The sequence below is a fragment of the Cygnus olor genome, chromosome 20 (assembly GCF_009769625.2).
Source record: "Cygnus olor isolate bCygOlo1 chromosome 20, bCygOlo1.pri.v2, whole genome shotgun sequence".
Lineage (NCBI taxonomy): Eukaryota > Metazoa > Chordata > Aves > Anseriformes > Anatidae > Cygnus > Cygnus olor.
Window position 1 is genome coordinate 6,566,004 of NC_049188.1, and position 23,349 is coordinate 6,589,352.

At 67.2% G+C, this 23,349-nt stretch overlaps 2 protein-coding genes across 5 annotated transcripts in view; one reads left to right on the plus strand and one right to left on the minus strand.

Moving 5' to 3' along the window:
- The first annotated feature begins 2,539 nt into the window (after positions 1-2,539).
- Positions 2,540-5,848, plus strand: HIC1 (HIC ZBTB transcriptional repressor 1). 2 transcript variants are annotated; one of them, XM_040533019.1, is made up of 2 exons: positions 2,540-2,708; positions 3,616-5,848. In XM_040533019.1, the coding sequence occupies exons 1-2, from the start codon at positions 2,657-2,659 to the stop codon at positions 5,559-5,561; spliced, it is 1,998 nt and encodes a 665-aa protein (XP_040388953.1). In that variant the 5' UTR covers positions 2,540-2,656; the 3' UTR covers positions 5,562-5,848. The 2 variants fall into 2 exon arrangements, with proteins under 2 accessions (XP_040388953.1, XP_040388954.1); XM_040533020.1 differs by lacking the exon at positions 2,540-2,708 and adding an exon at positions 3,015-3,029.
- A 1,807-nt stretch (positions 5,849-7,655) lies between these two features.
- Positions 7,656-23,349, minus strand: part of SMG6 (SMG6 nonsense mediated mRNA decay factor) — a 109,218-nt gene continuing 93,524 nt past the window's right edge. For 2 of the 3 annotated variants that reach the window (XM_040533012.1, XM_040533014.1), the window contains exons 15-19: positions 22,360-22,509; positions 15,381-15,534; positions 12,078-12,289; positions 11,717-11,798; positions 7,656-9,878 (exon numbers count right to left, since the gene is read on the minus strand). In XM_040533012.1, the coding sequence (XP_040388946.1) occupies positions 9,748-9,878; positions 11,717-11,798; positions 12,078-12,289; positions 15,381-15,534; positions 22,360-22,509 (729 nt within the window). In that variant the 3' untranslated portion in view covers positions 7,656-9,747. The remainder of the gene's footprint in view (positions 9,879-11,716; positions 11,799-12,077; positions 12,290-15,380; positions 15,535-22,359; positions 22,510-23,349) is intronic. The other variant, XM_040533013.1, reaches the window with a different exon arrangement.

Here is a 23,349-nt window from a genome sequence, read left to right on the forward strand (position 1 = left end):
AGCTGTTTCCAATCTGCGCAGCACATTGAGGCGAAAATGCCCCTTTCCTGCGCGCTCCTGGGCGCCCGCGCTGCCTCCTCCCGCAGCCACTTGTGCGGGACGCGACCGGGGCAGGGGATTGCTCTGAGCTTCCCAGCCCACCGGGGCTGAGCTCCATCCCCGGGGCTGAGCTCCATCCCCGGTGCCAGGACCCCTCGGGGTGGCAGGATGGGACGAGAAGGGTCCTTCAGTGCCCCCACCCCCCCCCCACCTGCCCCAGCCCCTGCCCTCCCCGGGTGACGGGTGAAGAGGTGCAGAGGGTGGAGAGGTTGCAGGTTCCGCGCTCCCTGCTCCGAGTTTCTGCCCCGGGGGCTCAGCATCACTCAGCAGGTAGCTGGGGCAGCCCTGGGTCCCGGCCGGCCCCGGGGAGGGAGCTGTCTGGGAGCCGCTGGCTGCCGTGATTTATGCAGCGCAGCCCCGTAAATTACCCGGACGGAGCCCGCGGGAGCCATCGCTCACAGCGACGTCCAGAGCTCCCTGCCAGAACCTGAAACACTTCCAGCCGTTAATTGAACAGGAGGAAAGAAAAAAGAAAAAATAAAAAGAAAAAAAAAAAAAGGAGGGAAATTAGTGCCCGGGGAGCTGAGATTAAACCACGGCTCTGCACCGAGGTTCGCCTTCGTCCCGCTCCCAGGATCCTGATGGGACCGTGGGTGTGAGCCCAGGCTGGGGACTGGGGACAGGATGGGGAGGGATTTGGGGTGCTGTCCCCTCTCCTGGGACGTGCCCGCTGCAGGGTCCCCTCGGGCAGGGCAGCGGCCGTGCCACCGTGCCCAGGTCCTGGGGGTGGTGGCCCCAGCCTGTTTGGGACATCCCGGCTCTGTGGGTGCCCGTGGCCGAGCTCCCGGTGACGCTGAGCCCCGAGGGCGTTTTGGGGAGCAGCCACACGCGTGGCAGTGCCCATCCCGCCAGCCACAGCGCGCCGGGAGCACCAAATTCCCACTGGGGACAGCGCCAAGGCCACCACTGCGGGTCCCCAGCGCCAGCTCCTGCTCCCCAAGGGCCCAGGGGTGGGTGATGGGGTGAGACCCCCAAAATCGGGGGGGGGGGGTGGCCGATGCTGGGGGCACCCTGCCCTGGCGGTGGGGTGCCAGCAGCCACCCTGGAGGTGCCGCGGCCGTGGAAGCCACAGCCCCAGGGCTTGCGCAAGCGGCTGCGGCCGTGAGAAAGGAGAAGCGAAAGAGCGAAGCGAGAGGCAGCGCCTGCGGTCGGGGGCAGCCGGGCTGCTCCCCCCCCCCTCCCCGACCCAGGAGATATTTCGATGCGGAAGGGGGAGGAGGGGGGGGACACACGAGGTGAGGGTGTTGCCCCCCCCCCCCCCTTCCCGCACCACCGCAGCTCCCCGGCCCACCCCAAGCCACCACCGCTGCTGCCGCACATCTGGGCGCCAGGGCTGTGCCCCCCCCCCCCCCCCCCTTTGTGCTCCCCCCCCTCCACCAGCGGCAAATCAGGGCCGGCTGAGCCCCCCCCCCCCACCAGCACCCCCCGACGGCTCTTCCTTGTGGGGCACCCTTAAAAAGGCGGAGGTGGCGAGGTGGGGTCACGTCGAGGTATCCCACCGGGGGGGCCACCCTTCCTTCCAAGGCAGCACCGGAGGTGGCGGGAGGGGGGGGGGGAGGGGGGGGACACACCGGGGGAGCATCCCCCCCCGCTTAAAAAAAAAAACAAAACCCACCACCCTCCGACCTCCTCCCCAAAACCCAGCCCCGCCGCCACCACGGGACGTCCCGTCGGGGCGGCCGCGCACCTGCACGGGGAGGAGCCGCGGGTCCGTCCCCCCCCCCCCCCCCACCTCCGCGTCCCCTCCTTCCCCCTCCCGGCCCCCCCTCCCGGTCCCCCCCCCCCCCCCCGGCCCCTTCCGAGCCCCGACGGGGGGGGGGGGGGAGGCGGAGCGCGGCGGGCGCCGCTAGATGGCGCCCCACGAACGGAGCCGGGCCGCGGGCAGGGAGGCAGCGGCGGCGCCGGGGCAGCCGCGGGGTAGGTGCCGTCGGGGCGCTGCGGCCGCGCCGTCGGGGCTCACCTGGTGATGGGAGGGGAAAAGGGGAGCCCGGGAGAGGACCCAGCGAGGGTTAACGGGGGTCGGGAGCTCCCCCCGGGGGGGGTGGGGGGGGTTCACCTCGGTGGGTCCGGGCAAAGCGTGTGTGTGTGTGTGTGTGTCCCCCCCCAATCCCTTTGCGCCCCCGAGGAGCGGGAGCCCCGAAGGGGCGGCGGGAGCGGGCGGGAGGCGGCGCCGCCGTTCCTCTCGCTCCCGCCGGGGCGGAGGGGAAAAGAGGGCTCGGAGAAAGGAGGAGGAGGAGGAGGAGAAGAAGGAGGAGGAGGAGGAGGAGGAGGAGGGGGGGGGGGCCCGGCTCTGGCGTGCCCCGCCCGGGGAGGGGAGGAGGAAACCTCCCGCCGTCCCTTTAACAGCCAGCGGCGCTGCGCGGAGTTCAGGCCGGGGTCAGGGGGAGTTCGCAGCCCGGGTTTCACCTCCGAGCTGGCGGCGCCGGGAGCCCCGAGGAGCCGCCGCCGCCGCCGCCGCCCGCTCCGAGGGGCGCACGGGCGGCCGGGAGCGCCGGGCATGGAGCGGCGGCGGCGGGCGGAGGGCAGCGCCCGGCGGCGCCCCCCCCGGGGCTGAGCCATGAGAGTCCACCGAGACCTCGGCTGGTTGGCGGAGGCCACCGGACGCCCAGGTAAAAAAGGCAAACGGCCCCGCTCGGCGGCACCCACCGCGGCGGGGAGAGGAGGGGGGGGGGGACCGGCACCGGAGGGGGAGGCGGGGAGGGGAGGTCCCGTTTTCCCCCCCAACACCCTGCATTCCCCCCCCCCCCCCGCCCCGCGCCCCCCTCTACTCTCTCCCCGGCCGTCCCCCCGCTCACCTCGGGGCGGGGGGGAGGGGGGGGGAAGGAAACGGGGGCGGGGGGCGCCGGGGGCACGGCCGGCCGCCTCCCGGGACCGGGGCGCATAAGAGCCGGGGAGGCGCCGCGGGGAGCCGGGGCAGCGGCGCGGCGCAGGTAACGGCGAGAGGCGGCCCCGGGGGGGCGGGCGGGCCCCGCTCCGCTTCTCCCCGCTGCTCGGGGGCTCCGGGACGGCCCCGTTTTACCCCCCCCCCCCCCCCCCACCTCCCTCCGTACCCCCCGTCCAGCTCCCCCGGTGGGGCCGGCAGGTGGGAGCCGGGGGCCGGGGCGCTGCCGGGGCGCTGCCGGGGCGGCGGGGCCGGGGCGCGGCGCGGTGCTGGAAGCTGCCGCGGGTGATGTCACTTTCTCCAAAATGCCTCCGGGGGTTTTAACCCCCTTCCCCGCCCCCCCGGCCGGCGAGAAGCGAGCCCCGATATAAGCGGTGGCACGGGCGAGGCGGCGCGCAGAGCGCCCGGGACGCGGCGGCGAGAGAGGGGCCGGGGCCGGGGCTGGGGCTGGGGCCGGGGCCGAGCCCCCCCGACCCCCGAGGTGCTGGCCGAGCCCCCCCCCCCCCCCCCCCCCCCCACGCGTGGGCTGAGCCCCACGACGTGCTGGCCGAGCTCCCCCCAAGCCGTGGGCCGTACGCCCGGGCGGGGGCGCGCGGGGCTGGCGGCGGAGAGCTGACGGGGGCCGTGTGTTGCAGGGCGGCGGGCGAGGAGCGCGATGCTGGACGCCATGGAGGTGCCGAGCCACTCGCGGCAGCTGCTGCTGCAGCTGAACACGCAGCGCACCAAGGGCTTCCTGTGCGACGTGATCATCGTGGTGCAGAACGCGCTCTTCCGCGCGCACAAGAACATCCTGGCGGCCAGCAGCGCCTACCTCAAGTCGCTGGTGGTGCACGACAACCTGCTCAACCTGGACCATGAGATGGTGAGCCCCGGCATCTTCCGCCTCATCCTCGACTTCATCTACACCGGCCGCCTGGCCGAGTGCGAGCCGGGCAGCGAGCAGAGCCTGGGCGCCGTGCTGGCCGCCGCCAGCTACCTCCAGATCCCCGGCCTGGTGGCGCTTTGCAAGAAGAAGCTGAAGCGCAGCGGCAAGTACTGCCACCTGCGCGGGGGCTACGCGCCCTACAAGCTGGGCCGGGGGCTGCGCGCCGCCACGCCGGTCATCCAGGCCTGCTACTCGGGGACGCCGCGGCCCGTGGACCTGCCGCCCGTGGAGCCGGCGGCGCCGCTCAACACGCAGTGCGGGGAGCTCTACGCCTCGGCCTCGCAGGGCACCCCCCTGCACCCCCACGGGCTGTGCCCGCCCGAGCGCCACTGCTCGCCGCCCTGCGGCCTCGACCTCTCCAAGAAGAGCCCCACTGGCCCCTCCGCCCAGCTCCTGCCCACCGACCGCCTGCTGCCCGGCGAGCCCCGTGAGCCCTCGCTGCCCCCGCGGCACGACAGCCCCCCGGTCAGCGCCGGCCTTCTGGCCGGCCACCCCGCCTCCTACAAGGACTCCCCGCCGGGCGGAGAGCCGGGGGGGCACCCCCACGCCTCCGACCCCTTCCGCAGCACGCCGCCCTGCGCCGAGCCCCCCCTGCCCCGCGGCGACGGGCGCGAGCTGATGTACCGCTGGATGAAGCACGAGCCCCTGGGCCCCTACCTGGACGAGGGGGAGGCGGAGAAGGAGCTGGAGCGGGAGGAAAAGGCCGAGTCGCCGCCCGCGGCGCCGCAGCCCCGGTACCCCAGCGTGGAGAGCAACGACCTGGAGCCCGATAACAGCACGAGCGAGGACACGGGCAGCAGCGAGGGGCCCTCGCCCGGCGACGCGCTGGACCGCTACTGCAACCACCTGGGCTACGAGCCGGAGAGCCTGGGCGACAACCTGTACGTCTGCATCCCCTGCGGCAAGGGCTTCCCCAGCTCCGAGCAGCTCAACGCCCACGTGGAGGCCCACAACGAAGAGGAGCTGTATCACAAGGCGGCGGCGGAGCAGGCCGTGCCCTTCCTGGACAAGGGTGGCCCGGGGCTGGGCGACATCCTGCGGCCCTACCGCTGCTCGTCCTGCGACAAGTCCTACAAGGACCCGGCCACGCTGCGGCAGCATGAGAAGACGCACTGGCTGACGCGGCCGTACCCCTGCACCATCTGCGGCAAGAAGTTCACGCAGCGCGGCACCATGACCCGCCACATGCGCAGCCACCTCGGCCTCAAGCCCTTTGCCTGCGACGCCTGCGGGATGCGCTTCACGCGCCAGTACCGCCTGACCGAGCACATGCGCATCCACTCGGGCGAGAAGCCCTACGAGTGCCAGGTGTGCGGCGGGAAGTTCGCGCAGCAGCGCAACCTCATCAGCCACATGAAGATGCACGCGGCCGGCCCCGATGGCAAAGCCAAGCTGGACTTCCCCGACAGCGTCTACGCCATGGCCCGCCTCACCGCCGACCAGCTGGGGCTCAAGCAGGAGAAGGCGGCCGAGCTGCTCTCCCACACCTCGCACTTCCTCAGCGACCCCAAGGCCATGGAGAGCCTCTACCCGTTGGCCAAGTTCACGGCCGAGCACCTGGGGCTGAGCCAGGACAAGGCGGCCGAGGTGCTGGCGCAGGCTCCGCACCTCCACGCCGATGCCGCCCGGACCATAGAGCGCTATTCGCCCCCCTAGCGCCCGCCGGGGGCCGCACCGGCCCGGCCGGGGGGCCCATGGGGCTCCTCGTGCCCCTGCCTCCCCGCGCGGAGCTGGGGGGCGGAGGTGGCGGGTGCTCGGCCCCCGGCGCTGCCGCCGGCCCCGGAGAACTCGCTCGTAGCAGAAGGTCCCATGAGAGCTGCCCCGGGCCGGCTGGATGGCGTGTCCTGCGAAGAGCGCCGGGCGCCCCAGCTCGCCTGGGAGCAGCCGATAATTCAGGGACTGCCCTCGTGGCTCGGCCGCCCCCTCGCCGCCACCGGGCCCCGCGGCGGCTCCCGGGACTGGGGCGGGAGGCGAAGCACAAGCTGTGACGCCGGGCTGAGCCTCGAGGCTTTGGAGGACATGAGCCCGCTCCTTACCTCGGGGCCGTCCCCGTCTCTGCCCCCACGGGGTGAGGGGGACGCCCTCGGCAGCCCTCCGCATCGCCCTGGCCCCGCGGCGGGACCCGCCCGAGCTCGGTTTTGCTGCGACGGGACCCGGACTGTGCCGCCTCGACCGCCGTGGGCCCGTGAGTAGTTCATCCATCGCAGCCGGCATGATGCCTCCGAGCTGCCGGCGGCCTCCGGGAGCGGCGAGCAAGGCGGGGAGGTGCACGCCGGCCTCCCCCCGGGAGCTCGGGGACGGACTGACGGAGGGGCCCGAAGGGTTTCGCGGGGTGGGAGGGAAGGCGGTCGGGTCCGTGCCGTGGCCGTGGCCGGGCGATGCTCTTCGATCCGGAGCGGCACTGACCTCCTGGCCCTGACCCCGCGGCTCGGCGGGCACCCCGCGTTTTTGGGAGGTGGGGCAGGGCCTGTCACAGACTGAGCCCCTGCGCCCTGCCCCAGCAGGCGCCTCGCCATCAGGGATGCCCGGGGCCCCGTGGGGCTGCGGGACCCGCGGGGGCAGCCGGGGAGCCGCCGTCCTGGGGGGGCTTCGCCCTCGGGCCGAGCCCGGCGGCCGCTCACCTCTTTTTGCCAAAGATCCCCGTTCCCAGCGCAGCTGGGTCGGGTCGGGTTTGGGGGGGAACCTGGGCCAGGAGTTTATGACAAAGACAAAGCGGTCGGGTTTGTCAGCTACGCGGACGTGGGCAGCGGAGGCGCGGGGCTGCGGGAAGGGGCAGGGGGGGCCGGGAGCTGCATGGGGAGAGCCGAGCGTGGCCCCGGGGAGGGAGGCGTGGAGCTGCCCCGGGCTGGGCTGCACTGACAGGGGGTCGAGCCCCCACGGGGCACCCCTGCTGCCCCAGCACCCCTCTCGTGCCTTCTGTTTGGTGCCCCTCCTCCGAGTCCGGACCCCCCCCACCCCTGGCCCGGGCCACGACCCCTCTGCCTGGGGCTAATGTGAAGCTTCTCCCCTCCCCGCGCCCCCTCCTCTCCTTTGCACACGAGGCCCCGGGGCAGCGACCGGCCCCAGCCTCGCAGCCACTGTGCCTTAACCTGCGCTGGCTGCTCCCGCCCGTGGCGCACCCCTCGCCCCCCCAGGCCTCTGTTCCCAGCTGGGGATGGGCAGGGGGAGCCTGGCTGGGTCCCTGCCGGGCTGCCCGGGTCCCCCTGGGGCTCGCCAGCACCCGGCCGGAGCTGCCGTGGGGTGCCCGTGCCCCGTTCAGGGGCCAAGCACCGGCAGCAGCTGCACCCGAAGCACAGCTGGAAGCGCCCAGCGGGGCCGCCGGCCGGGTCTGTATCACGTCCGATTTGTACACGGGCTCCTCGCCCTTTTTTCTATAGTCGAAACGGAACGAGCAATAAAGTGACATTAACACGCAAAACCTCGCGTCCTTCTCTGCCGCGTGGAGCTGGGCTGGGGACCCGGGACGTGCCCGCGGAGCTGCCCCACAGCCGGGAGGCGCGGGCTAAGCTGGGGCGGCTGGCGTGGAGCCGCGGTGCTGCGGGAGGGAGGCGAGGGGCTCTGCTGCACGCCCGGTGTGCCCGGAGCCCCCACGGTTCACGGGGGTGGCCACAGGACAGGACAGACGGCCACCACCGTCCTTGCGAGCAGGGACACGTCCCGCTGCCGTCCCCTCCCCGGTGCCCCCCGCCGTCACCCCTGCCCCAAATCTCTGCCGCAACGCGCCCGCCGAGAGCGAATGAGACACGAGGCTGCACAGACAAGTGTTTAATACTAAAACTGATTAAAACCAGCTTCACAAAATCACCCAAACGCGGCCGCCTCCCCGAGAAACGGGCTCCCCACGGGGAGCGGGGTGGCAGCCTGGCACGGCTGGCTCCGGCACTCTCAGGCTCTGCTCGCCGTCGCGCTGGCCTCTCCGCGCAGCGTCCCAGGGCACGGGGTGGGCGTCCAGCGGGGCTGCGTGTCCCTCAGAGCTGCTCGTACCTAGGACTGGACTCACAGAGTGAAACACTGTTAGAAAAAAAACCTTTCCAACACACTCGGCTTTGAGGAGAAGGCGCAGTCTGCGCGTTGCGCACCCCAGCACAGCGCTGAGCGCAGGTGTGGGCTGACCCCACGGCAGAGCCGTCGCCCACGTACATCGAGCGGGGCCGTGGCGCTCGTGTTCGCTGCTGCCCACAAGCACTCCGTGTGCCCTCCTGCAGGCACGAGCGTCTGCGCTGCTCGGGGACCCCGAAGTCCTGCGCAGGATCTGTGCCTGAGCCGAGCCCAGCCTTTGCCAGCTGCTGCCGTGAGCGGCGCATTCGTATGGTACAGGTAAAGGAGCACAAATCCTGCTCGCCCGCGGTGCTGCCCCACCAGGACCACGCGCCGCCGAGGCTCTGACCCCCCTTTGGTCCTCGCCACGGGGCCAGGCAGCCGGCATGGGGTGACAGCGGGCTTCCTGCTCGAACGTGCTGTACACCAGGTCCGAGCCACCCACGCAGGAAAGGAAAATGTCGGGCTCGGTCCTGCTGCTTCCTCTGCCACCTTTGACGCTTCCCTCCCACGGCCGTGGTGGCCCTGGGGGGGAGTCAGTCCCACCCTCCGCTGATGGGACCGGGGCTTGACAGAGCCTCAGGGGTGCCAGTTCATGGGAAAACGCTCCCTCGTGGCTTCTGTGTCTGCAGTGCCACGGTGGTGGTGACAACGTGGCTCCGAGGGGCTCGGCAGCACCCCGATCCACCCCGTGCAATGTGGACCTGCAGGTGCAGAGCCCTGTGACAAGGTGTCCGTGTCCCTCCAGGGCTTGGGGTGATCTGAGAGGGGACCCCACAGGTGGCCTTGGGACCAGGCACTGCCCAGGCTCTTGGGATGGGACCCGCCATGGGACCCGCCACGCAGCCTGTCCTGGGGTCCTCAGGGACTCGGAGGGTTTCGTTGGGCTCACGCTGAGTCTTAGGCTGAAAATGTGTCTGCAGGGAGCGGTGTGGGGACACGGGGCTCAGGGGAGGGACAGGTAATGGTGGGGTGGGAGGGGAGCAGAACAGAAAGCAGCTGGGGGGGGGGGATCGGAGGTGTTCAAAGCCCTCCTCCCCGCAAAGCAGGCAGGGCACACACCTGAAACAAACCTACAGGGACGGCTGAAATGCAACTCAAGAAGCAAACCCTTCACCAGAGAGAGGACGAGCACCTCTGCAGGCAGTGTCTCCCTCCGCAGGGTGGGGACAGGGGACCTGGTGTTGCCGGGGACGTGCAGGACAAAGAGGTTGGGGCAGGGACGATGGTGAGAGCGGGGCACCCGGCACGGGGGGGACCTGCCCTTGAAGTCCGCGGCACCCCCGAAGGGCGCAGGCAGGCCCGTGGCACCCCGGGGAGCCTCGCTCGTGGGGCTGAGCGAGACCGAGCGATCCCAAAGTCCGCGCCGTCGTGTCCCCCGGTCGCTGCCCTCCAAACCCGAAGCGACACCGACCCACGACTCGAGCTCTCTGCAACCAAGCAAACCAAAGCAAAAGGCTGGCGATCCGGCACGGGCTAACCCGAAGCTTCCCTCGGACGGCAGCAGGGCTCTCCGGCTCTGCTCCAGCACTGCCCGAAAGGCCGGCGGGCAGGACCCTCAGCGTCCCAGCCTCCGCGTGAACCATCCACGGCCGTGACCTTCCCAGCTCGCCTGCCCCCGGGGCGGGGGGGCCCTTCGCAGCACGGCCATTCCGGGGTGGGTTGAAGACGTGGCGTTTATTGTTCGTTGTGGGCTGGAAGGCGGCGGTGGCGCGTGGTGGTGAGGGCTGCCTCCGGAGCCGGGCTCCCAGCGCAGCACGCTGCGTTACTCACTCAGGGGGCTCTGGACCCCCCCTCGGCCCCCTCAGCCCTCCTGGGCCCACTTGAGGAAGGTGGGGATGTCCCGCACCGGCACGTTGCGGGTCAGCGCTTTGACTCGCAGGTTCCGATCGTCCGTGAGCAGAACCACTTCGCGGAGCAAACGGATGGGATCGTCTGGGGGGGGGCGAAAAAGAGAGAGCGGGGTGAAGCCCGGACCCAATCTGCCCCAGCTTGCACCCACCCCACGCCACGCTGCCCCCACGCCGTGCCAAAATGGGGCCTGAGCTCCCCAAAAAGCACAGCCGCCCGGCACCCCGGCAGTGCTCCCAGCTCCCCGCCGCCTGCCAAGGCTTCCTGGCATGGCTCAGAGACAGCATTTCATCTCCAAGGCCTTCTTCTCTCCCCTGCTCCGGCTCGGGGCTGATTTGTGAGCTGTGCCCCCAGCCCGCTCCGTGCGGCTGCCCGCGGCGGGGAACGGGAGGTGCCTTCGCCTGACCCAGGCCAGGAAGACGGGCTGCGACCCTGGCTCCAGCAGGAAGCTGGTGCTATTATTCTGGCGATCTCATTACGAGATCTAAACCGAACCCTGATTTTTTGAGGCGCTTTTCGGAGTAGCCACTGACACCGAAGCGTTTCTGGCGGAGGCTCAGACAGGCAGAAAGAGCTGAAGCCTGAGAAATAACTGGAAGGATCTTGCCCCCAGATGGATGAGCTGCCCCGCACGCAACGCGCCGGGCTGGGGATGTGGGAGCTCCGCTTACGTGTGTGCGAAGCAGGGGAAGCATATGGGGTATGTGTAAGCAGCTGGGTCCTGTGACCAGAGTACTGTTCCTATGAGCACAGGAAACACAGTGCCTCCGAGCCAGGACTGGAATGGAAAAAACAGAGTTTATGGGAGCCCAACATGGGCCCAGATTGGCTGTGCCGGGAGCGGCAGGCCGAGGGGAAGGGAAGGTTCGGGCTGCGATCACGGTGTCGGGGCCGAGGATGGCGGGGAGGTGGTGGGAGGAAGGGGTGTGCAGGCTGGCCGCGGGGAGCAGGGGCTCGGGCGGCCGCGCGGGAGGGCAGGGCTGGGGCCGAGGGCTGCTGAAAGCAGGATTGGGGAGGTTTTGTGCGGACACTTTAAGAAATGTGTAACAATAAACATCCTCTGCTCCGAGCTGGTGACGCGCCTCCTTGTTACAAACCAGAGGCTGTCAGCTTGTCAGGCCCCATTCGCCATAATCCACATGATTTCAAAATTCAGCATCATTTGCACATAAACATTTGGTGACGGTTTCTCTGTGAATCTGACAAGTTAAGCTGCTAAGAATTCGCACTGACAAATGCGGGTTGATTTCTTGGGCAGCTGCTGATCTAATTCCCATCCCCACCGCCCTGGCAGCAGCCCTGGGGCCGTCTGGTCCCAGCACACGCTGCCGATGCCAAGTGGGCGCCAGGAGGAAAATTGCTCGGGCCAGGAGGCACCGGGGCTCGCAGGGAGGAGCCCTCGCCTGCCTCCTGCAGCAGCCCTGCCTCGCGTCCGCCTCATGTCCCCCTCGCAGCCTCACGGCCCGGGGACCACGCCGCTGGGCACGCCGCCGGTGCAGCACGGGGTGGCAGGAGGTGGCCCTGCACTGGGGCTGTGTCTGCTCTTCTCGCTCTGGGAGAACGAGGAGAAAGCAAAAGGCACCTGACAAGTGGTTTAACAGGCCTGATGCATGCTCTGGGGGACTAATGGTTGTGCTGGCCCACTGTAAGCGCTGCTGGCACCGTGAAATGGGCTCTGGGGGTGTTTGGAGGGGGCCCCTCACAGGCTGGGGAGTCCCAGGAGGGGTACCCAGAGGTGGGCATTTGGAAATGCAGCAGGAGGGCCACAGCCTGGGGCTGAGCAGAGGCAGGAGGTGACACCTTGGTGCTGAAAGAGGCAAAATGCGGGAGGGATCGGTTCCAAGGGCCACCAAAGAGAAAGAAGCGAAGTCTGTGGGCTGCAGCAGAGGGGGACAAAGAGGATGGATGTGAGGATGTTCTACCTTTGTTAGAGGGCATGAAGTCCTTGGCCTTGTCGTTGCAATAGTGGAGGCAGCAGGACAGTATCAAGTCATCGTTGTTCCCCTGGAAGAAAATGGCAACGTTACCCCGGCAGAAAAAAAACTGCAGCCCCACCACCCTCATTTCCACACCGCCCTGGAGATGGTGTCGCAGGGCTGCTCTGAGCCCTAACGCAGCCTGCAAAGGGACAGGGCTGCCCTCTGGCTGCTCAGAGCACGCTAACCCTGGGGACGGGGTCCCTGGTCCCCCCCGAGGAGGAGGATAACCCTCCAGAGCCCTACAGCGTGCGCTGGCAGCACTGCCTTGGTGTCCCCATCCCCCTGGGGCCGCGACGCCCCTCACCTGCTGCCCGGTGGTGTCCTCGCTGCGGAAGGAGATGGACTCGAGCTCGTTGCCCCGGCTGGTCAGAGCCCTCAGGCAGTTGTCCCGGCTCTCAAACCTCTCCTCCAGGAACTCGATGGACTTCCTGGCTCTCTCCTGCACTTGGCGGGCATAGCCTGCGGCCCGGTGCTCCATCTCCGGGCCCTTGGCCAGGCCGTCCAGCTCGTTTATCACTTCAAACAGGAAGAGGAGGTACAGTTACTAAGGGACAAGGTGCTCTCGTGACCCGCTGCTGAAGCACGCCACTTGCCAAGGCCTCGGGGCCGGGGCACTGGGAGCTGGCTCAGGAAATCTGGGTTCAGCTGCCGCAGCGTCCCCATGCTCCTGGGCTTGGCTGCGGCTCTGGAAAAGCTTTGCTGCCTTCCACCTCCACACATCACCTGGCTCGGCCCTGAGAGCGCAGGGACCTCTGTGCCCCCCACCCGCTGCTCCCCACCGCCGCGGCGACTGACGGCACCTCCACGCCTGTCTGGGGGTGTCAGGAAATTCCCTGTGCCCCCAGAGCGACTCCGAGCACGGTGCCACCGTGCCTCCTGCCCCGCGGCACGCCGCCTGGCTCCATGCCTCCTCCTGGCTCCCCTTTCAGGCTCAGAAAGCTGCTGCCCCCCTGCAGCACGCGTGAGCGGGGTCACACGTGGGAGCAGGCGGCTCCCACTCAGTCCCTGCTTCCCTGATGAGTCCTGGCCCTATTTTCACACCTGAAGCTGCCGTCCCGGGCCGCCCGCAGGGGAGCCGCTCCCTTCAACGCCTCCCCCATCTGGGTCTGATACAGGGCTCGCACATCTGTCCCGACACATGCTGCCGAAGACGAGCCTGGGATCGGGCAGCTTCCCAACCCCGTTCGGCTTAACCGGAGCCTGCCGAGTCCTGGAGCCTCCTGTCCCGCTGCCAAGCAGCGGGAACACCAGCCTCCCCGGCCCCCCGAGCCCAGCAGAGCCCCGGGGGACACCGGCAGAGCTCTGGGAGGAAGGCACCCTCCAGAGCTGGGGTTGCTGGAAGGGCTGCCCCATCGCCCGGCGAGCGCACGTGTGCGAGCAGGCTGCGGCGGGGCGCGAGGCCGTGCACACAGCGGCGTGTCCCGATGCGCGCACAAGCATCCTCGCACGCGTTCGTGCACGGGGCTGCGTGTGCGCGAGGCCGGGCGCGAGAGAGCTGGTGTGCACGTGTGTGCGAGGGAGCCTCTGTGTGCACAGTGTGTGTGTTTTAGCCATGGCTTCATTTCTGAAGATTGTTTCCGAGCTTGGAGCCAAGTCCTGAGTTCAAGTGGGAACTATGCATTCCTTGGGGGTTCGGGGAGAGAGCTCGGGGTCTGAGGCCTCTCCCCAGTGCTGTGAATCACTGCCCGGGGAGCCTGCGTGATCGCTCTGTTCCATGGTGAGACTGGCACTCACTGTCTGGGTATTCAAATTAAAGCTGCATGGAGCTGCTCCGCTCCTCGCTCTCGGCCGGCTCCTCTTGCTACTGCTTGCAGCGACCTGGTGCTGCCATTTCCACACAATGCACTGCTGGGTTAGGGGTGGGGGGAGCTGTGCAAGAACGGAACATCAAACAGGAAAAGCTGGTATTCCCTCCCGAAATCTGCCTTCCTGCTTCCAAGCTAAACAGGCTTCAAAGGGGAGGCTTGTTTGTGCTTCTGCACCAGGCCTGGCTTCTCCATGGCGGGGTCAGCCTCAAGGAGCACGGAGCAGGTTAAAGAGCAAGAGAAACAAACCGAACGCAAAGCTGCACGCTTAACCCCTTGCTGCATCCCCAGGAAGAGACGGTGCCGAGGGCAAGGGCACGGTTCGGGTCTGGAGGCCAGCGGTGGGACGTGGCACTATGGCCTCTGCCCCCAGTGGCCGCGGGTCCCCGGCTTACCCAAGCCAGGCTGGGCCGGCCCAGTCCTCACTTTGCAGGTCCAGGGCGGCAGCACCTCGGGCAGGGAGGGCAACGGGGGCTTTCAGCCCTCCTGCAGCCCCTGCTCGCCGCCCGGGGTTCGGCTGAACAAGCCTCACGTGAAGCAGGCGGGAGCACCGGGGAGGCAGGGCCAGGGCTCCGGGGAAGGTGCCAGCATTCCCAGGTGTTAGCACGCTCCGCAGCCCCGGGGGCTGCACGGGCTCCGCCGGGGTGGCTGCCTTCCTTCCCCACAAAACACCCTGGCACCGCCGTGCCAAGCCACGGAGCCCCTTGACAGCCCCGCTGCCCCCCGCCCAGGGGTCCTGTCCCCAGCCCCAGGAGTCCTTCCTGAGCCAGACCCCGCGGGAAGGGCGGCCGTTCGGTGCCGGCTGTAGGGCAGGCAGGGCTAGGAGGCGAGGAGGAGGCCCCATAAAGGCTCGGAGGGCAGGGGATCAGCAGGGCTGCCTGCCTGCTGGAGGTGCCCACGGGGCAGCGCTGACACCCGGCCCCCTGGGGCTGGGGCTGGGCTGGGGGCTGCGTGTGGGCTGTGCGAGGCTCAGCCCCGCTCCTGCCCCAGCCTCTCCTTCTGCTCCAACCTCTCCCGTCCCCGAGCTCTCCTTCTGTCCCTGAGCTCCCCTAAAGGCCAGGCTGGCACCGGGGCGCAGCCGGCCGCGGCGCGGCACTGGCCGGAGGAACGCTACCTCGAGCCCAGAGAGCGATCAAACAATCAGAGCAAAGGCATCTCACCAAATCCTCCCGCCACCCTGGGAGACCACCCAGCAGCACAGCCGTTATCTGCCAGGGTGAGTGTTTACCAATAACGGGAACCAGCTTGCTGTTTTACTGCGAGCTTTATAAGGATAAAAAGAAGGGCTGGGCTTGAGCAGCTCTGAGACGCTGGGACACAGGCCGGCCATTTGCTCGGGCTGCCTAAGCCCCAGCTCAGCTGGGATAAGCTATCTGCTTTGATTGTTTAACAATTCCTCCTCCTTGCTCCTTCCAAAACTCCTTCCAAATCCCGTTTAACACCCACATGCCTCTCCCAGCCCCTGGCACCCCTCAATGCACCACGGGGAGCGGAGCCTGGGGAGGGCTGTGGGCAGCAAGCTGGCAGGCAGGGAGCGGCGTGGCACGGGGCGAAGGAACGCCGGCTGCTGCTGGGATGAGACACAGCTCCAGCAAGCAAATATAAAAGCAGGCAAAAGCAAAGGGCTCATGCCCAGGCCCTGCACCGACGGCGAGCGCTCGGCCGAGCGCGGCACGAGCCGCCCGGCTGCGGACCACACAGGCTCTGCGGGCACGTGGGGCAGCACAGAGGGAGCTGGCACAGGGGGACAGCCCGTCCCGGGGGAGAGGGAAGCCCACCCGCCTCGTGCTGGCCGTGCTCACCGATCAGGGGCACCACCAGGATGAATTTCCTGCAGTCCAGCAGCGTCATCAAGCTGCCGAGGTGGTCGATGAAGCCGTTGGTGTCCGGCACCAGGAAGACGGGTCTGATCTCCAGCTCCATCTGCCTCATTTGACTCTGGTCTTTCAGCACAGCCTGGAGGAGAGGGACAGATGATGAGTAAGAAGGACGTCAGCCCCGTGAGCCATGGCCACCGAGAGCAGAAGACACGCCTGGCTGGCACACGTGCCTCCCGCAGCAAGGGTGTTGTGTGCAGGAGGCTGTGTTCATGCCTCCCGCACACCTCAAGCACTCCTGCACACGAGTGGGATGGTGAAAGCCACCCCCAGAGCACCCTCCTAAGAAAACAGCCCTGTCCAGGCTCCGGGGCAGGCTGGCTGGATGAGAAATTGTCCCATTTGTAGGACTGGCAGCGGCCAGGGTTATCTGCAACGATGCCAAAAGCCCTACCTCGACAGTAAGGGAGGCTGGAGGAAGGGGGTGTTTGTACTCCAGATGGAAACAGCTCAAGGTGACAAGATCGCCAGCGACAACAAACTAATTTGGGACGCACAAGTCGTGCCAGCAGCATCCTAACACAAGGACCCTGAGCAGGAAAGGTCTGCGGGGAGCATCTCGCCCTGTCCCACCAGGTCCCGCACGTGCTGTGCCTTTTCTGACAACATCCAGCTGGGAAACCAGGTGGGGTCCAGCCCTGAAAACCCGCAGAGCTGTCCTTGACGGAGCCCCACACGCACTCCAGAGACCAGAGGTGCTCACACACGTGGGGAGGGTCTGGTGGGTCTTACCAGCAACCCTCCGGGGCTGGACCCGGACCTTTGGATGAGGCCATTTGCCAGGACGGGACCGAAAAGCTCACGTATTCCTCCTGACGCTATCGAAGCACTTGGGCTCTTTAGTAAGTCATGGGCTTAAAAAACTCAGGATGCTATTCTAGTGCTTCCTCCGCTTAAAAATAGCTTCCCTGGACTCGCTGATGTTTGTTGCCTCTAATAGGAACCGCTCACCCATGGAGCACAGCAGCACTGCTGGGGAACAGAACCACCAGGCAAACCCTTGCGAGACCGGGCTTGCAACCACATGGAGCGCCCCCGGGGCTAGGAGGGGAAGCCCAGCCGTACCCAGCCCCTTGTGCTGACCCCGCTGTGCCCAGCGTTATGGGGTTTGGGGTCCGAACCCTCCCGCAGCCATGCCAAAGCCCCAGGGGCACCCTGGAACGAGGAGCTGCAGGGGCCAGCAGCGGCCATGGAAATAAGTGGGATTTAATCCATTTCCAAGTGCTGTCATCTGGCTTTAAATCAAGATGTCTTGATGCTGCCACCTCCCACAAGTCGAGGCAGCAACCAGAACCTTCCCCACGTGCCTCACACCCTCCTGGCCGCTGCTCCCATCGGCCAGAAAGGCGAAAAGCGAGCAGGGGGCACCGGGGGGCAGCTGGATCCACGTGCTCTGCCTTTGCCAACCTTGGGCTGGGGAAACGGCGAGGCAGGGAGGTGTTTGCACTCCTGGGTGCCAAGGGAGGACGTATGGAGAGGGGACAATGTGACAGCAGCCACGGCACGGGGCTGCCCCTGCATCCTTGCAGCAAGGAGGGCGTCAGGTGGGTTCCTGCCCAACATTTGGGAGCGCAGAGATGAGATGTTTGGCCCTGGGCAGCACCAAGCCCTACTCCATGGGGACGGAGAGGGGCCCTGCTGGCCAACCCACAGCAGCACGTCCCTCGTCAACCACTGAGTTCAACCAGGAAGGCTCAGCAAAGCCACGTGTCCCAGCAGCCGGCCTGCCATGGGCAACGACGAGCCAAAAAAGCAAGGGGGGGGACCCTGCGTGCGCCCCGACGCCGACCCCAGCCCCATGCAGGTGGCCGGGGGAGCGCGGCCCCGCATGCACGGAGCGGGAAGCTCACCTACCCGGCCGGCTGGGGCCACGCAGGTGACAGCGGCGCCGGGTCCCTCGTGGGTGGCATCTGCCCCGGCGGCTCTCGCAGGCCGTACCCAGCCGATTCCTGGCAGCTGCGAGCGATGCCTGTGCCGGCCGTCACGTCCCATTCCGCTCCCCGGGCCGCCCGGTGAGAGAAGGACACAGGATGCGCCGGGAGTGAAAGAGCGAGGTCGGCGGGGAGCGTGCCAAGTCCCCTCGCACAGCTCCGGGCCGCTCGGGGAGCCAGAGGGAAACTCGCCTTTGCAGGGTTCAGAGGCCGGCAGCGAGATTTATTTTTGTTTGTGTGAGTAAAAGGCTGCAGAAGCCTCTGGCCAAGGGGCTTGGGGGGGGGGGGGGGAGGAGAGGAGTGGCCTGTGATTCATACAGGCTCCGGCTGGCCTCGAGCCAGAGATGAAAGGGAGCCCATGTGCAGGACGGGGAGCGAGCGCCGCGTTAACCCTTCCGCTGGCCCGCGGGCACGGCCGCTGCCCCACGGCGAGGATGAGGGGGCGCGAGGATGGGGTGGGGATGCCCGCATCCAGGCCGGGCTCTGCGCCGCGAGCCGACGGTGCCAATCGACGACACCGGTCCCGTCGTGCCTCGTTGTCCCCTGTGGTAGAAGGGGAGGGCGGCCCGAGTGGCTCGGTGGGTGGTGGGGTCTGGGAGACCCTCGGGGGTTGAGCTGGTGCAGCCTCACCCCAGTGCAAGCACTTTAGGACAGGCAGATTTTAGCTTTATCGGGGCTGAACGCACTCCCTGGCTCCGTGGCAGAGGGACCCTGCGGGGCTGGCACCCGGCAGGGGACCCCCGGGGCCAGCAGCTCGCTGCTCTTCTCGGGGCTAGCCAGTTTTCCTTCTCCTGGCCACTGCAGCCCCCAAATCCGCACCCACCCGCAGCCCCGATCCCGGCCACGGCTCCCTGGTCGGGGGCTTCTCCCAGGAGCTCGGCAGGAGCCGGAGGCAGCTCCCCCAGCTGCCCCAGCTGGTGGCAGCACTGAGATCAGACACTCCTGCGCGCACAGTCCCAAATTCCCAGCTCATCCATCAGCTGGGATCACCTGGGGGATTCCCCGGAAGTCGCTGCCTGGCCGGAGGGATCCCACTTTGGGAAGGGGACAGGTCTTTACGAGGGTCGAGCCACCAGGCTGCATTTTCTGCCGATGGCACAGCAGACAGATGTCCGCCAGGAGCGCAGCGGTGGGTTCCTGCAGCCCGGCAGAGAAAAGCCAGGAGCCGGAGCCCCGCAGAGCTGCGTGCCCTGCCACCTCCGGGACGGGTCACTGGGGGTGACGCCGCCCTGCCGGGACGGATGGGCTGTCACCATCCTGCTACCACCCCTTCTGCCCTGACCCTCCGAGAGCCACCCTCCATCCGCGGGGCACCCCGGTGCCGCTGCCCGCTCCGTCCCCGCATGCTCGGCGGCGCGCGGGGTTGGGAGGCGCATTTTCCAGGGCTGAGAACAATGCCTCCCTCGCCTCTGCTCGAGGGTTTCCTCCTTCCAAGGTTCGTCCGCAGCGTCTTCCTCAGGAGTAAACGTGCCCCGTGCCTGGTAGCAAGCCGGGGCCGCCGCCGTGGCGGAGCCGCCGTGGGTGGGTGTGCGTCTTCCGCAGCCGGCAGGCACCCGCTCCCAGGCAGGTGCGTGTCAGCGCGTGTGCACCCGCGGCATTGTTCCTGCGCCCAGACGAGAGCGTGAATGGGATGCGGCTATATTTAGCCAGTTACTCACACTACCGCCACAAAGGAGCGGCTGCATCTTAAGGGGGCGGCCGTTCCGTGGGCTCAGAAGGGACAGGAGCGCGGCTATTTTGGGAAGACATGTCATAATTGGCCGCCCGGCCGAGCTGCTTCTGTAATGCTGAGCGAAACAATAGCAGCATCCAGAGGAAGAGCCTGTTATGTTTCAGGTGGGATGTTTTCAACCGCTCAGGAAACTCGGCCGCTCCCAGCGCGCGGCGGCGGCACAAAGGACAGGGGGCTCCGAACAGCGCGCACCGAGGGCCGGGCCAAGCGGCGGGGGCGGCCGGGGGCACGGGGCACGGCCCTGCCACCTCCCCGCTCCACCTGCCTGCCCCGAAAATATTCGGGTAGCACTCAGGGAGGTGGCTGGCCCTTCAGCTCGCTGCTGTCACCTGCCCGTGACACGGGGCTCCGTGCCAGCATGGGTGAGGGTAAGGGCAGGATGGAGGCGGCGGAGCCAGGGAGCAGCAGCCACCCCGCAAGCCATGGTCGGGCAGCAAAGGGCTGCCCCTCGCCACCAGGATGCAGCAGACTGTGACCTAAACCCGCTCTGCCCTACCTGGCCCTGCTCAGCGTGATGGTTTCGGGGTCCTGGCTTGTGCAGGGGAACCGAGCCCTCCTGCTCTCCCTGCAGCTGGTGCCAGCAGGGCAACCCCCATTCACTATTTCCTCTGCCTGGACCTGTGCTTCCCCCCCAGCCTGAGCAACAGCCCTGTGCACACCCAAGCCAGGGCAGTGAAGGAAGCACAACGAAGCCCAAAACGCCCTCGAGGCTGGTGTAAGCATGACCGCAGCGATGGTTGTGGTTGGGAGCTGCAGCACGGACGAGCGGGGCTGTCCTGCCAGCTGGTGCAGCGCAGGGATCCCGGGACAGGCGTGGAGCGGGTGAGCTCCACCAGCAGCACAGCTGGGCACCAAGAGGTGGGGAGCACGGCGGAGGAAGGAAGGTAGAGCACGAAAACTGCCGGGAGAAGGCAGGGATTTAGCTGCGAGCAGCACAGCTCTGCGGGGCTCGGGCGAGGCCACGACACCAGGCTCCCCTTGGGCACGTCAAACCCTGCCACGGGACGGGAGCAGGGGAAGCTCATGGATGGGAATGCTGGAACAGAGAAAGAAAACGGTGGCCAAGGGATGAAGGCTTTACCTGAACCCTGGGTCACTGCCCGTGCTGTCACAGACTGCAAGAGGCAGCCGAGGTGCCCGAGCTTTCCAGGCCCCCGTGCCCATCAGGGCGCAGGCACAGCCACAGGGACGTGCCTGGAGAGCTGAGGCTCTCGGCCCTGCTAGAACAGGAGCTGCAGCTGCTCAACTCCAGCAAGTACGTGGGGCTGCACTCGTCCCCGGGGTCACGGGCGGGGGGCTTGGAGAGCAGCCGACGTGTGAACTCGGGAGAGGAGCGGTGAACTGGAGTGGTGAACTGGAGAAACGGGATGTAACCAGAAGGCAGGAGGTCCCAGGACGCACAATATCCCTTGGGAAGACCGGGGACCCGCAGGTCAAGGCAGTGAAATTCGGGGGGGGGGGGGGGGTGAGGTGCTGAGCTGGCTCCGGGGTCGGTACCGGGGCCGGCACACACATGTTCAGCTCCGGGCTGTTCCCAGCCAGCCGGGATGACTTTAGCGAAGCCCCGAGGACTTCTCCTCCGCCCCGCGCGCTCGGGCTCCAAGTGCACCTCAGCTCTCAGCTGTGCAGCCCCCGAAGCTGCCCACACCCTCATTCTGACCTCTCTCCGCCTGCGAGCGCCGGCCCCAGCCCGGCTCGGGAGGAAGGGAGGAGCAGGCCAGGCAGCAAGCCCCCGACACGCCAGGCAGCCCCCACGCTCCCCGCAGAAGGGGCAGCAGCCATCCCGGGGGCCCCGCCGCAGCTGGGCCGGTGGCCGGGGCTGGGATGTGCGCGGCACTGCCCTCCCCGAACACCCCGAACACGTGCGGTTCCTCTTGGCCGTGCCTGGACGCGGCGGTGGGAAGCGGGGAATTGACTTACACCTCCCGCTTAACAAGCCGGGGGAGGCCGGGAGGCTCCGGGCAGCTTTTAATTTACAGCCCATCTCTCCCATCTCGCACTCGGCTTTCTTCCTCCTCGCATTAAAAGGGAGCCGGGTACCTGCCAACAACGCGGGGACTGCCCTGCGGCCCCTCCTCCCTCCCGGCGCGATTTCAGACCCTTCGCCTCGATGCGAATTTCTCAAAATTTGAACCAAAAAAAAAAAAAAAAGAAAAAAAGAAAAAGAAAAAGAAAAAGGTTGGGGTGGGTTTGGAAAAGTGAAGCGCAGTGGTTCTGGGCCCGGCGCCAGCAGCCGGAGGGTACACATGTGCGCGCTCTCCCAGTAGGGCCTTCAGCAGCCCTGTTTTACAACCACCTCGGCACACACTGCAGAGTTCACGCATATGGCCAGACAGATGTGTCTGGCTTACGTTCAAGGCTGGAAAATGAAGAATTATGGAAGTGAAGGGCCCTGGGCATTAGAGAGGGCGGAGGTGAGGGGGAGGGGAGCCAGGGAGAATTTTTTCCTCTGCTGAGAAATCCTCATCTGGGCGGCGAGGCTGGAGGAAGAGGGGCTGCGAGCGAGCGAGGAGCCAAGAGCCATGCATGTGAGCTCGCTCTTAAAGCTACAGCAAGCACCACCAGGCAGCTGCGACCAGTGCGACCAGTTTAATCCGCCGGTTCCCACTGGGAAACACGCTGGGAATAGGTCAGGGCCGGGACAGGATCACCTGTGTCCCGTCTGTTTGTCCCCATAACGATGGCAACGCTTCGCTCTGGCCCGGCAGCTGTCCGCGGGCTGTTTGTCCTGCTGCTGGCTCCCACGTGGGCTCGGCCGTCCACGTCCCACCCTCTCCCTGTGCCCCGTTGCACGGGGCAGCTGCCTTCCAGCACAGCCCCGATGCCACCAAAGCTCTGTCCCAGCTCGGGGACAGCTCGCTGCCTGGCACGTGCTGCGTTACAGCCACCAGCTCTCCCCCAGGGAGCGCGAACAGCTCGGTGGAGGAGCGGTGTCCAGCTCCTCGAGGGCTCCTGGAGGCCCCAGCACGTGGCTGTGGAAGGGCAGATCTTACCCTGGGTGGCTCAGCAACGCCAGTTCAGCCCTGTCCTCCGAAGGCAGAGCTGCCTGCTGCTGGGTTTCACGCACGAGGCGCCTACAGCCCAGAAGCTCACGGTGCCGTGAGACATCCCAGGAAGGCACTCTTCCCCGAGCACGGCAGGGAAACGGCACAGTGAGACAGGATCGGCCCACATGCAGCAGCAAAGCCGCTCCTCAGCCAGCCCGACGGATCAGGGGCTGCAGCTGCACATCCCAGCCTACCTGAATCTTGTCCTGCCGACGCTGCTGCTCAGCTACTTTCCTGGCCAGCGCCTGCTTCTTGGCTCTGAGCTCCTTGATGTCCAGCTCTCCTCCGCTGCCTTCAGCCTCTGAGTCATCCTCAAATGCCTCAATCCTCACATCATCTTCCTTCTTCCAGGAAACGCAGAAAGACAAAAACAGGCGAGATGTCATTGTCAGGGATGCTGGTGGCAGGGACTGCTGCTTCCCCCCCTCCCAGGAGACAGATCCCTGCCCAGCGTGGCTCATCCCCACTTGCTGGTGGGAGACTGTTGCCAAACATTTCAAAGAAACAACCCAAATAAATAAATCGTGCACATGCAGGGGGGTGACAAGGTGAGACACAGCGGAGTGAGGCAGGGATGCCAGCCACAAGGCAGGGCAGGGGCAGCCCTGGGTAAAGCTCTGGGCTGTAATCAAACCGTGCCGAGCCTTGGAAAACTCTTCCCACGGCCCTGGGTGAGTCACTGATGCTTTACAGGCTTCAGTTCTGCAAAACGGGGAGCGTGGCATTTCCCTGCCTCTCTGCTCTGCTGGGCTGTGGAGGCTGCACGTCCCTCCAGAGAAGGCTGTTTGTGCCTACCTGCACCGCGGGCTGCGTGCCGCTGCCCAAAAGCTGCTGCCTCATCACAGGCTACGCACGCACGGCGATCATCTCGACAGGAAACTCAGAGCACGGGAGACCAAAGAGCCCCTGCCCATCCTCTGGTGTGATCTCAGAACAGGCCAGAGAAATTCCTGCACCCACCCCGCAACTCCCTGGAGCTGGAGCAGATGTTTCAGAGACAGTCCTGGTTTTAAAACCCCGCGTGACGGAGAACCCACTGCGTCTCGGGGTCAGTCGTCGCCACAGTTAATTACTTCCTCCGTTAACATTTGCATCCTACTCCTCAGTCTGCCTTTGTCGGGCTGCCTCTGGCCAGGAGCCTCGGCTGTGCCGACCCGAGGGGTCGCAGGGTCTGCAGCCTCCTG

What these genes read in the sequence shown, in the direction of transcription:
- HIC1 (XM_040533019.1), top strand. Translation starts at nt 2,657, where the DNA reads ATGAGAGTCCACCGAGACCTCGGCTGGTTGGCGGAGGCCACCGGACGC. An exon ending in GGAGGCCACCGGACGCCCAG is followed by an intron (nt 2,709 to 3,615) that starts GTAAAAAAGGCA and finishes CGTGTGTTGCAG; the next exon opens with GGCGGCGGGCGAGGAGCGCG.